The sequence below is a fragment of the Macaca nemestrina genome, chromosome 5, assembly GCF_043159975.1.
Source record: "Macaca nemestrina isolate mMacNem1 chromosome 5, mMacNem.hap1, whole genome shotgun sequence".
In the NCBI taxonomy this organism is placed as follows: domain Eukaryota; kingdom Metazoa; phylum Chordata; class Mammalia; order Primates; family Cercopithecidae; genus Macaca; species Macaca nemestrina.
The window spans coordinates 28,114,668-28,128,881 of record NC_092129.1 but is presented as its reverse complement, the minus strand read 5'-3'; the positions used below and the strand labels follow the sequence as shown (position 1 = coordinate 28,128,881).

The following is a 14,214-nucleotide window of genomic DNA, read 5'->3' as shown; positions in this document are numbered from 1 at the left end:
GATGAAACATTATGTTTGTAAATAAACAAAAATATTTCAACATCTCTTAATTTTATACAGAACAGAAGAAAGGTAAGACTGCAGAAAAGAGTGAAGAAAAGAATAAAAAGGAAGTGAAAGGTGGAAAACAGGAGAAAGTGAAGCAAACAGCTGCAAAAGTAAAAGAAGTACAAAAAACACCATCAAAACCCAAAGAAAAGGAGGACAAAGAGAAAACAGCTGTGTCAAAGCATGAACAGAAAGGTAAACATTCAGAGCAGGAGGCTGCCAGAGGTTCTAAGAGAATATTGGGCAAGAAGCACATGCAGTGAAATTAAAAGCTGAGAAAGACCAAAACCAGACTTCAAACGGGGGTAAAAGACATTAAAGTAAATATATCAGAAAGGAAATACAGTACATTGGAAATTAATGTTTATTTATAAAAATACTAAAATGTGTTCACATATCTAAAGGGGCATTTTGAAATATTTTTAAAAGGGATTTGGAGGTAGCATCCAAAATCGTATAAAGATTAGGGATAAATGTTGAATTTTTGAGATATAGAATGTCTATTAAGAGGTGGAATAAAGATTGCATATGTCGTACTCTTTGGAGGAAAGTGGTCCCCCAAAATGACAGCAATTCCTAAGGAGTTTGTTAAGGGGCACATGTTGGCATCATATAGAGTAAATATCATAAAAACTATCCATACATTACTGTTGCATTGGCAAGAGCACATCATTTAGAATATACATCAAATTTTTAAATTTATTTAATAGGCAAGATGTTATAGAGAAGACAGCTCTCAAGATTCTTTTTCAGTTTCCATTGACTAAATTTCTAACTTTAGAAAGCTCTGAATGTGACATATTGTGCCACTCTTCAGCAAGAGTGATGTCAAACTTACATCCCCACTTTGCAAAAATATAGCACTTAAATGCAGGTGGAATATAAACCTGATTTTTTTTTTTTTATGGAAGGTTGCTATGTGAATATACAGAGCTGAAGGTTTATGAGGGCAACTAAGGGTCTTATTGTACCACATCTCTGGCACTCGTTGACTCTTTCTTTTCCTAAGTCCATTCCTGACTCCAGGTTGCTATATAATCCTGAGACTCCTTTACAGAATACGGGGATCTAATATGTAGGGACTATTTCTATAACTGATGTTTCTTAGAGGCATTGCAAAACCAAATTTTTCTTTACTTTGCAGAACTTTTGATTAATGTTATCTAAGGACTGTGTCAAAGAATTGGTTTCTATTAGATTTTAGTTTAAGACATCTTACAATTTTGTTACAGAGCAAGCTATTTAGAGGATGAAACTGAAATTAATTTTTCTTCATTATAAGGGACAAGGGATGAAATTTGCAATCCGCTCATACTGTATTTTCATCTTTTTTCTCTTGAATTTGCATTTGTAAACGATTCACATGTAGTATTTGTCAACTCTGATTTATACGACAAAAGATACATATTTTAAAAAGGAAAGAGTTTTTCTTTTTTTAGTTATCTACAAACTTTTTAATTTAGATAATTTTAATTTACTTAATATTTTAAGTTATAAGTCATATTAAAATTTAGGAGCTCTAAAACTTTTTCCAATTTTCAAGGTGATTATATCACCATGAAAAAAATGTAAAAGTTAATTATTACTTCTATCAAAATTTTGTCGTTAATGATGTATTTTGGTAGGAAAAAAGAATGAAGTAAATAAAGAGAAAATACATTGAATACAATATTTTACTGTGGTTTAAAAAAAAAAAACAGCCGAAATAATCTTTGGATTCACTGGTATGATTACTTAGATCCTAAAATCCTTTACACTTTAGATGGTTGTTCAAAAAGAAAAATAATCACACGAAATCAGTGAAAACCTACAAAGTACATTCTAATTTTTAACCATAAATACAGAATGTAAAAATTGATGCCAGTTATATTTGGAAATGTCAAAATACTTATTTAGCAACTAGGAATGTGAATGTATTTTTTTGATGTTAATTTTTCATATCTTTGGGGATTTTGGAGCCATATTTTATTGATAAAAACTCATCACCAGAACACTTTAAAATAATATTTATTTTCCAGGCCACAAATATTGTATTTCATTTCTATCAGTAATCAGATTTATTAAAGACAGCATTATATTACCATATCCATTTTCAGACTACTATTTTTATTTCTATGCAAAGAGCTATTTATCTATTAAAAAGACATTCAAATATCTTTTAGAGTTAAAAACAAAAGCACAAATGTGATTTTATCAGCTAAACAATTGCAATTGCTAAAGCAAGTCTCAGTATTGAGAACAGTTGCCATCAATTATATAAATGTGTCATTAGGTAAGTAATCAAAACTTAACCTCTAATGGCAGATCAGACATGTAAATATGTCATTTTACTTTTCATTTATTTTTTACTAAGTAAAGATTTAATTAAGAGCATTTTTAAATTAAAGAAAGCTAATTACATTATGATTTTAACTAAACAAGATAAACAAAGATATAGTTTTTTTTTTTAATTCCTGAGGCTTTGGTTTTGAAAATTTTATATGATGACTTAGTGTAACTGTTGAGTTAGCTTTTTGGACAAGAGAATACTCATTCACATAGTTAAGTTAGACCTAATATGTTTGAGGCATTCTTTTCATATAGATTTCTAAATACTTATTTTTAAAGAAACAAAGCTCATAGGTCCTTCACTCACTTGGAAACAGATTTTTTACATGGCACATGTTTATTAGTAATTATTGAATTGCATAGTATACATGTGAATATATTCAATGTAGTTACTCTCAATATGGTATACGGAAATAATACATCTCTTTTTCTGCTTGAAGCATTAGGGATAAGATGCATATGTATATACACACCTACCATAAAAACACACACACACACACACATACACACACACAAACACATATCAAATAATCTAGTTTTTATGAACCCATCTAAATCTGTTTATATAGAGTAGGAAGAGTTGGCATAATCAGACATTGCTCCCTAGTTTTCTGATGACCTCTGGGAGGTCCGTGGGGAAGGAAAAACAAATTTTTCAGCTGCCACATACTTTGCTCATTCATTCCTTCTTTCTTTCTTTTTAAACAACTATTTAAATATTTGTGGCAGGCAGAGAAATTATAGCTAATGTGAATCTGTTATAGAGCACTGGACCACATGTTCCCCATTCTCATTAGAGGTTTCATATTTTTTTAAATTTGTTTTTGTTGACACTCTGCACCCAGAATGTATTTTCCCTTGGTTACCACTCCACAGGGAACACCAACTAGGTATCCTTTGAATGACATGTATCACTGCTTCCTGAGGATCAAGGAGAGAAATGGAGGACAGCATGTGTTATTCCAAGAAGGGTGTTTATTTGGGAAAAAAGTGCTTACAATGATGAGCAAATTTAACATTATATAAATTATTATCTCAGAACTATGAAAGTTAGAATGGCAGGACAATTTATATTTTCTTTATGAAAAGTTTTCTGCTATGATATTTAAGTTGGGTTTAAAGAAACACTTTTAGAAAACAAATCTTTCAAAATCAGGAAGGCTTGGTTTTTCTGTATTCTTAGATAGGTTAAGCAAATAAACTGGAGACTTCCCAACCCATACCTACCTAGAATTCTTATACATTGTTAAGGTCATTGCCAAGGACAGGTGGAAATGGGCATCCTAACTTAAAATAGTTGAAAATTCCTATCAGCTTTGATAGGAATAAAAACATCTTTCTCATATTCCTATTGATATATTGGTGCCATTAGAATACAAGATCAGAGCACTATTTACATATAACAAAACCTTCTAAGTGTTGTAACAAATAATTTTCTAGGTTAAAAAAAATCCTATGACTTCATAAGAAATTTCATTTTTATAATTAGAAGTTCATTGGGCTGTTGGTGTATTAATTAAATGAATGATTTTTGGATCTAGGAAATATAAGAAATATAAGTAAGGTACAGTTGTCCCACAGTATCTGTGGGGGATAGGTTTCAGGATTCCCTGTGGATACCAAAATCCACAGATGTTCAGAGTCTTTCATATAAAATTGAGTAATATTTGCATATAACCTATGCACATCCTCTTGTATACACTAAATCATCTCTAGATTAGTGATACTACCTAATGTATTTAATAAATGCTTTGTAAATACTTATTATACTGTATTGTTTAGTAAATAATAAGAAAAATGTCTGTATATGTTCAGTACAGATGCAACATGATAGCCATAACTATATATATATATGTTTGTTTGTTTGTTTTGAGACGGAGTCTTACTATGTCACCCAGGCTGGAGTGTAGTGGCACAATCTCGGCTCACTGCAACCTCTGCCTCCTGGGTTCAAGTGGTTCTCCTGTCTCAGCCTCCCAAGTAGCTGGGATTAGAGGTGCCCGCCACCATGCCCAGATAGTTTTTGTATTTTTAGTAGAGACGAGGTTTCACTATGTTGGCTAGGCTGGCCTTGAACGCCTGACCTACAGTGATCCTCCCACCTTGGCCTCCCAAAGTGCTGGGATTACAGGCGTGTGGTTTGTTGAATGCTCAAATGTGGAACCCAGGGAAATGGAGGGCTGACTGTACTTTGATAATATTTCAGCATACAAGCTGAAAAGTTTCATTACATTGTCAGTGTTCAGCTAAAGAAGAATCTCCGAAGTGTGAAGATTTTAATTATTTCAGTACACTGTTCAACATGTTATGTATATAACCATCCCATCACAACTTGGGGCAGATAATATTTCATTTGGAGGAGATGTTATACTACAAATGGTCCCTGCATTTTAAACTTCCAACGTAAATAAAAACAAACACTCTTATTTGCTGTCATGGGAGTCTATAGTGCCTTTAAGAGTAATGATTTTGGGAAAAATGAATGAAAGATTTTAGATCAGTGATTCTGTAAATGCAGTCTATTTAGATTCATCTAAGGAGTTTGTATAAATTGCATATTCCTAGGGTCCAGATCTATGGCGTTTAAATTTTGTGGATGATGGAGCCCAAAAATATGTATTTTGACAACTCCCCTCTCTTTCTCTTGTTTAAGTTACCCTTTGAGTACTACTCCTAGAGTATAAGGAGAACAAATATAAAAATAGTATAGTCACTTAAGGTACTGAAATAAAGGGAACATACTGCCAATTTCAAAAAGTTCATACTGGTCTAACTTCAAACTTTTCATTTAAGCAAAATGTACTTTTTCATTTTGCTTTGTCTTAGGGTCAAGTTGCCATTTCTACAGTTTTGCTCAGGAAAACAGTCTTTTGTCTAGGAAAGAGAAAATACTCTCTACTTTAGCCTTATGTCTTTCCCAATCATAGGGGTCCCAGGTCCTGGGATTAGAAACTCCAGCTATTACTGCCAGTACATCAAAGGGCAAATCAATGCATGGACTGACCTCAGGACTAGCCGCCTTCCCTTTCCCTACCTCTCCTGTGGGAAAATATGCTACAATTTCAACAACTAAAATACATCTAAATTTTTGGAACTTTATGAGTTTTGGCCTGCCCATATTTAGGTATTAATGAAAAATATTATATTTTTATATCTTCTTCAGTAACTATATTTATTTTCAAAGACCTAACAGAATTTCATAATAAAATGGATTCCTCTAAAAATGCTGTTACTACTCCAAAAGAATGAGATTTACAAAAATCCTTATAGGTGTATCTGTTTAGTAACAAGCTTTGTTATTTCATACATTTGACATGCATAATTTGGAGCAATTAAGATTGTAACATGTTGCTTAAATTCAATAAACTCTCTTGGTCCTGAAGCTACCTTTGGATTTGGTGGATTAATAAAATGCATATTTCAGGAATATTGAAATGTAAATTATTTCATAATATGTATGCTTTAAAGAAGATACGGTAAAGATTCATTGATTGAGCTTTGAGTTGGGTTGACCTCAGGAGAATCTAAAGTTCTGTGAGGATTTAAAGTTAAGTGCAATGTCTTTAATCTAGAGGCAATAGAAAAAACCCAACTCCTGAAGACCAAGTCTGCCCAAAATGATGTTTACATACTATGTTCTTTTTTGTTTGTTTGTTTACTTTCACCATAGGCCATAAATCAGTCAAGATCATAAGATGATCTTAAGAAGATTACTCATTTGATTAGTTTAACAACAATATTATTTGGTTCTGTTACTCTGTTCTTGATTTACTCTCCCAATTAAACAGCATTTTTATTCAGAGGTCACCTAACAGGTGGCAAAGAGGTTAGTTCTCCTGATGGTCTTTTGGAAAAGACATTCTGCAGCTCCATAGAGACAATTAGCAGAAGGGCTGGGACCGAGTATTTGATAAAACACTCCAAGTTGGAAACAATTTCCTCTTGTAAAACTTCTGTTTCTTTATTGAAAGTTTATAAAAAGACAAATGGGAAAAAATTGCTTTACTATGATGACTTTTGTGATCAATTATTCTACAAAACAGATTTTTATTTTGAAAACAACCACTATAAGATTACACTGAACTGGTCCTTTTCAGTTTTTAAGGTTATTTTTGTATGGAAGAAATGAAACATTACATTTGTTGTCTTTCTTTCCTTCTGTATTTTCCTATAAGTGCAAATTATTTTTTTTAAAGAAAATATTGTAGTAACCAAAATAGAATTGTGCTATTTTGTTTGTTTTGTTAAATCATTTCTCTGTAGAAAAATGATGTGTTGATGACATTTTTTCATTGCTTTTTTTCTTTCTACTCTGTCAGATCAGTATGCATTCTGTCGATATATGATTGACATGTTTGTCCATGGGGATTTAAAACCAGGTATTCCAAGCAATTCTTGTACTTGTCTGTTTTAATAGTCTTTGTTTCTAAGATTGTTGGCTTTTTATGTACCTAACTGTATTTTCATTTTTTAAGAATTGCATAATGCATGTGTAGATCTAGAATAAAACCAATAAAAAGCAGCGGTAATAACTTGCATTAAAGTCTTAATTTTACTTTCAGTCACTGCATGGCCTATTGCAAATGAAGTCAGCTGAAATGTAAAATATGTGCTAATATCTCTCTATATAAAGAACGCTAAAATCTTTAATAATGTCTTGAAGTGAAGCAGTGAATCATCTTATTTTATTCTTGGTAAACTTAGAAGAAAAGACCCATGACAATGAAAATATCTTTCTTTTCTTAGTAGTGAATACAATTCACATTAAAATCATCACATTTCAAATATTTACGCTTTGTTTTGCAAAACCTTAAAATTTTCTCCCTTATACATGAACTCGGTTTAGCCACTCCAAAGAACTATTGATGGAGATAGATAAACTTGGAATTAATATCAAAACAATGGGGTAGGATTTTGAGTTAAAGGAATATATCTACCTTGTCTTATATCTTTAATTGTTGTCCAGAGTATAAAAAGGTATTTTTTACTAACATCTGAACTAAGTATGAGTAACTTGATTGCTTGTACTATGCCTTTTGCAGATTTATAAAAGGACAGAACTATGTTCATGTTTGGGAAAATGTTTCCAAGAAGACAGTATTGTTAAGAAAGGAGTTCATTTATATGAGAATAAATGAAGCTAATTGCTTAAATCCACTATATTTTTATTTTCTTAACTGTTTTTGTGAAAGCCTTTCTAAAATATATAATTATAATTTATGCGTATGTTGTCAAAGAGACATTTCATTTCTAAAACAAATAGGTAACACATCTAGGCTCTAGAAAACTAGACAATGAGAACCTTTGACTCCAGAAAATGTTGATCCCAGTAATTTATTCTAATTAAATAATTTCCTCCTCCTCCTCCTCTTTTCCTTCTTCTGCATTTTCAGTAAGAAATTTAAATGAGGAGGAAAATCGTGAAATATTACAACTTAATAGGTAAAGCTAATTACTATCGATGTTTGTGTATAGTAACATAGCATAATCGGAAATAAACCTTCAGGAAGGTAGTGTGATATGGTGGAAAGACAAGGCTTTGGATAGAAATACAGTGATAATTCTTAACTCCATCCTTTTCTGGTATTAGGTCTTGAGCAAATAATTGAACTCCACCTCATCTTTAGTGTTCTTACATTTAAAATGAAGACCACAGTCACAACCTTGCATTGTTGACAAACCATCTAGTGACTATAAACAAATGTTATAACTTTAATTCATTCATTTCACCACCGCCTGCCTGGTGAGTTCCCTACATGAAGAGAACCTCTCAATACTTACAAGTTTCAGTCTGTATATATCAAAAATTCAATGTTAGGGCTGGGTGTGGTGGCTTATACCTGTCATCCCAGCACTTTAGGAAGCTGAGGCAGAAGAATCACTTCAGCCCAGGAGTTTGAGACTAGCCTGGACAAACTAGAGAGACCAGATCCCTACAATTTTTTTTTTGTTTGTTTGTTTTGTTTTGTTTTTGAGACAGATACTCACTCTCGTCACTCAGGCTGGAGTGCAATGGTGCAATCTCGGCTCACTGCAACCTCTACCTCCTGGGTTCAAGTGATTCTCCCACTTCAGCCTCCTGAGTAGCTGGGATTACAGGCCCCTGCCACCATACTCAGCTAAGTTTTGTATTTTTAGTAGAAACAGGGTTTTACCATGTTAGCCAGGATGGTCTCGAACTCCTGACCTCAGGTTATCTGCACGACTCGGCCTCCCAAAGTGCTGGGATTACAGGCATGAGCCACTGCGACTGGCCAAAAAGGTAATAAAAATTATCTGGGCATGGTGGTACGTACCCATTGTCCCAGCTACTTGGTACGGTGAGGTGGGAGGATTGCTTGAGCCCAGGAGGTTGGGGCTGCAGGGGTGTATGAGCTATGATGGCACCATCACATTCCATTCTGGGCTACAGGGTGAGACTCTATCTCAAAATAAATAAATAATTTAAAAGTTCAATTTAGTCGGGCTCGATGGCTCACACCTATAATGCAAGCACTTCGGGAGACTGAGGCGGGTGGATCACCTGAGGTCAGGAGTTTGAGACCAGCCTGGCCAACATGGTGAAACTCTGTCTCTACTAAAAATACAAAAATTAGCCAGATGTGGTGGTGGGTCCCTGTAATCCCAGCCACTTGGGAGGCTGAGGTAGGAGAATTGCTTGAACCTGAGAGGCAGAAGTTGCAGTAAGTTGAGATCTTGCCCCAGAATTCCAGCCTGGGTGACAGAGCAAGACTCCGTCTCAAAAGACCAAAAGTTCAATTTTAGGTCAGAGGTGTGCTGACCATTTTGTTCACCTGTGTTGGTTCAAGAAAGTCATACTCTACACATAATTTTTATAAAGTCAACTAGGTGTTTACTTACATATGAGATGAGATGAATCTATGTTGCTGATGATCACGAATTAATAAATGACTAACATGTATTATTTTCTTCACATTCCATTAGTTTTAAAATTTCATTACCTGAAGAAAATAATGTATTTTCTGTCCCACTGAAATAATTCATAGTAGTTATTTATTGATCATAAAATATAATTCCTAAGAAAGTCTCAGGACACAGAGAACCATGCACTAAGAAATTCAGTGAGGGATGCTAGTAGTTTAACAGTCACAATACCAATCATTTCTTTCTGAAAATCTAACAGAGTAAGGTCAGAAGAAATAATAAAATCATCTATGCATGAAGCAAAGATGATTTTTTATTGACTACACAGAGAACCCTTCTAAAGGCATATGCAAACATACTCTAAAAAGTCCTAAGTTCAGATCTACACACTATCGAGTATTCCAACCCCTAAAAATAATTCCCAGTTCTATAGGATTAGATTTCTTTGTATCGTTAATTGACTTACTAATTGACTTCTTAATTTATTTAACCTACCTACATTCATTATTTTGAAGGTTTAAGAAATGAAAGAAATACTTGAAAAGTGAGTATTTCTTGTCCAGGAGTTGGAAAGGAAGAAGGGAGAGAAGGGAAGACTTTGTAGTATGCCTGTTGTTTCATTTAATAAACGATATGATGTCATGTAAATGTACCTAAACAAAGTTCAGGAATATTCTTTGTCAGTGTGGCAATACAAAACATGGAGTGAAAAAGCCCTAAATATGACTTGCGTTTTCAAAAATAAGGAATGAGAAACACAGATTTAATCTGGGCATATTAATTTAGAGAAAATGTAAGTGATGAGACATTGACTCTGACTGACAATTAAAGAATAAGACAATTCTTGCCAAGTTTGTTGCTCTGCATGTATCCACTGTTTATAAAACATTTGTGCTTCCATCTGTTTCTGTTTGGGATTAGTGGAACACCTGTTATTGTTTAGCTAGAGTTCATCATTAATTATTGGTAATGAGTTTTTAAAACTATAATTTGATTTTCCCTCTGGGATTCAGTTTTTCCTTTGTAGAATATTGTCACACCCTACAAAGTAGCCCAAATTGCAGTTCTAATTTGAAAACCCTTGCTGATGAAATGTGCTGACACGATGATATAAGTCACAAGTTTTGCCTTTTATCCCATCAAATAAAATGCTTCTAAGGTATCCTAAAAATTTTTAGCTAAGATTTTGTCTATAACCTGAAGATTAATTGAATTGCTCTTTCTGATTTTCTGTTGTGAATAGTGAATATGCACTATCCTAGGGTCAGTAATAATCCTCAATTCAATTATAGGGACCATCTTAATAAACCAGTATAAATTATAAAGATCTGCTCATTTGGTTGTATTGAATCAAAATTCTCTTGTACTGACTCACTCTATATTAAGTTGAAACATGAAGAAAATTATAAATTATATTTTCTTCAGTGAATGCATGCTATCAACACTGGTCCTATGGGCAACTGGCATAGACCTGTATCTACGTTTCGTAATTTTAGGTATATTATGAATACCGAAGATCTCCCGTCTCCAGAAATACTTTCTCCTTTTAATGACCTAACATCTTCATATTGAGATTTTTTGGTTGTGCAGATGGTCAGCATTATATAGGATGTGTTTTAGTAACTCATAACCCACCTTAGGGAAGACAGAGAGAGGAGGGCTGGGGAGAGATTGAGAGAGAAAAAGATTGATTCCATCTATGGTAGCTGTCTTGAAACTGACTAACCTCCACTTTTTTTCCTAGGGTTTACAGTAGTCTACTTGTCACTTACTTATAAGAGAACTATTAAAACTGGTCAAGATAGACATTATTTGCAACATCGAAACACAATTTATGGGTTTTTTTCTTTTTCTTTTTTTGGAAATTGATACTACAGATGGTCAAGGTATATTCCTCCAGATTTATTTATCTTTATCAACCTTCCAGTAATTCCAATTTCCTTTTCAATTTTGTGTGGCTTACCACATTTTTCTTAAGTGACAGCTATACTGATAATTTTATTCATTTAGGTAGACTATTTTTAAGAAAACATATCAGGATCTTGCTTGGCATTTTCATATTCCTTCTTCACCAACTTCTATCTGGGCTTAATAAATTGCATGGGTTTCTGGGCAGAGTCATCCAAGTTAAAGAGACAAATTTCTGTAAGGAAGAAATCACATGGTTCACAGACCTCTTTATATTCACTATAGATAAAGAAACCAATTTAAACGTCCAGTACAAGGACCAGGGCTAGTGTGCTTTTGCTTAGTAATTTTAATAATTTTTTTAGCTTTCATCTCTGTAGCTATTATGATTAAAGTTTAATATAAGTTAAAGTTTATCCCTTAGAAGTTATTCCACTATTAAAATTTCAGCTACTGTCTGACTTTTACTTGAGCCAAGAATTATGTCAAGGTAATTTATTCTGCTTTTTGTGTCATTTATATTCTTTAAATTGAGTGTACTCACCTATCAAAATCTTCTCTGATTGTAATAAGGCATTCTTTGGCAGCCTGTATTCTAATTCAATGGGTTTTAAGTCTGTAGCTAGAAAGAGCCTCAAGGAAGTTAGTACTCTCATTTTATTAAGATCCTTTCCTTGAACTTTAGTGATGCTTAAGTATATTTTTGGTTAAATCCCACTGAGAAGAGGTCAAATGTAATTGCATTATAGTCACTGTTATTTAATGGTTTAATCTAATGTATTTTAGAGTTCACTGGTTGTATTAGACAAGACTAGGTACAATTTAGCTTTGCTTTAGACGTCTAAAAAAATTCCTGCTCCAAGGTAGGCATAGTTCCATTAAAACATATGCACTCTAATTCCAATCATTTAATTATTTTCACACAACAAATGTTTTGGGAATGTTAATGTTTACTCGGTAAGTAGTTGTTGAATTCTCTCAGCAAGCTGGTAGTCCAGAAAAGAGGTAAGCTAAGACATAAATAATTGTATGATAAAGGATAACTTGATAAGTATACAATGAAGACAGAAAATATACATTTTAATCTCAGTATACCAGGAATGAGTAGTTTTCTCTATTTATCAACCACTTGGAGTTTTAATTATTTAAAAAATATTTATTTTTTCTAATAGTTTACAGGAGTAGCAATAACGGGAGAGTGAAACTTTTGATAAGAATTTAAATATAGTAAAGCAAAATGTTTCTATCTTATATTCCCTGTTTTCAAAGATATATATACTTCAAATGGGAAATATCTTCAGAAAGAAACTAACTGCTCGTCAGCTATCATCTCTGAGCCTTCAGTGTGTTCATCTTGCAGATACCAATTTCAAATTTTGAATAGATCTTTAATAGGTTCTATTATATATTATTACTTCTGGTTTTTCTAGAACGTGCATCGTCAAAATGCAGTACTTTAATTTTTGTAATCTTTGATGGTCCATAATTTTGTTGAAAAGAAAATGTCATCTTCATTTCATAATAAAACATTTCCTTCCCTCCCTCCCTCCCTCCCTCCCTCCCTCCCTCCCTCCCTTCCTTCCTTCCTTCCTTCCTTCCTTCCTTCCTTCCTTCCTCCCTCCCTCCCTCCCTCCCTCCCTCCCTCCCTCCTTTCCTTCCTTCCTTTTCTTTCTTTTTTTTTTTTTTTTTTTTTTTTTTGACATGGTCTCACCGTCTCCAGGCTGGAGTGCAGTGGCGCCATCTAAGCTCACTGCGACCTCCGCCTCCCTAATTCAAGCGATTCTCCCACCTCAGCCTTGCGAGTAGCTGGGACTACAGGTGCGCGCCACCATGCCCAGCTAATTATTTTGTTTGTTTGTTTTTAGTAGAGACAGGATTTCACCATGTTGGCCAGGATGGCCTTGATCTCTTGACCTTGTGATCCTCCCGCCTTGGCCTCCCAAAGTGCTGGGATTATAGGCATGAGCCACTGTGCCCAGCCAAGTTTTCATTTTTATATTTACAAACATGGATTACAGTAAAACTTTCAATTATTTTTAAATTCACATTGTCCATTTCTTTTGGATGCCTGCCTTTCTCTTTCTTAAGCATTTGTGCACTTAGAAACCACAGATTTTGGCACATGAATTTTATAAAGAGTACCGTGACATGCTCTTTTAGCAAAATGAAATGGCTCAGGTTCTTGTCACAAAATATACCATGATAAAGTCCTTCCTGTTAAAGAGCTAACTAGATGAGAATACAGTAGTGTCCTCTTATCCATGATTTATTGCAGTTTCAGTAACCCATAGTCAACCACAGTCTGAAAATATCAAATGGAAAATTCCTGAAATAAACAACTCACAAATTTTAAATTGGACACCATTCTGAGTAGCATGTCATGTTATCATGCTCTATTCCACCAAGTATGTGAATCATCCCTTTGTCTGTGTATCCACGCTGTCTAAGCTACCTGCTTGTAAGACACTTATTAGCTATCTCAGATGTCAGATCAAGAAAACACAGTATACATAGAATTCAGCATTATTCATTGTTTCAGGTATCTATTGGATATCTTGGAATACATTTTTTTTTTTTTTTTTTTGAGACGGAGTCTGGCTTTGTTGCCCGGGCTGGAGTGCAGTGGCCGGATCTTAGCTCACTGCAAGCTCCGCCTCCCGGGTTTACGCCATTCTCCTGTCTCAGCCTCCCGAGTAGCTGGGACCACAGGCGCCGCCACCTCGCCCGGCTAATTTTTTGTGTTTTTAGTAGAGACGGGGTTTCGCCGTGTTAGCCAGGATGGTCTCGATCTCCTGACCTTGTGATCCGCCCGTCTCGGCCTCCCAAAGTGCTGGGATTACAGGCTTGAGCCACCGCGCCCGGCCTTGGAATACATTTTTTATGGATAAGAGGGAACTACCATAATATATTTCCTTTTTTTCTCTTTGAAATGTATTGTGCACTCATTGATTCTATAGTGTAAGAAAATTCATTGTCTTATGAAGATTCATAGTCTGAGATTTCACTTGTATAATCAATTTCAATTTTACCCTAATCATTAGAGTC

General features: G+C 34.1%; 1 protein-coding gene and 1 long non-coding RNA gene across 29 annotated transcripts in view; one reads left to right on the top strand and one right to left on the bottom strand.

Annotated features, from left to right (window-relative positions):
• The window catches only part of LOC105465538 (triadin), a 408,157-nt gene that overhangs the window by 127,219 nt on the left and 266,724 nt on the right, over positions 1 to 14,214 (top strand). For 27 of the 28 annotated variants that reach the window (XR_011623327.1, XR_011623326.1, XM_071096392.1 and 24 more), the window contains exons 8-9: positions 61 to 243; positions 6,696 to 6,755. Coding sequence is in view for 26 of the 28 variants with exons in the window: in XM_071096392.1 (XP_070952493.1) it covers positions 61 to 243; positions 6,696 to 6,755 (243 nt within the window). In the remaining 2 variants the exon portion in view is untranslated. Of the gene's footprint in view, positions 1 to 60; positions 244 to 6,695; positions 6,756 to 7,418; positions 7,444 to 14,214 lie in introns of those variants that run through there. The other variant, XM_024787851.2, reaches the window with a different exon arrangement.
• LOC105465539 (uncharacterized) overlaps positions 1 to 14,214 on the bottom strand; it is a 58,677-nt gene that overhangs the window by 3,863 nt on the left and 40,600 nt on the right. The gene's annotated exons all lie outside the window — the stretch shown is intronic.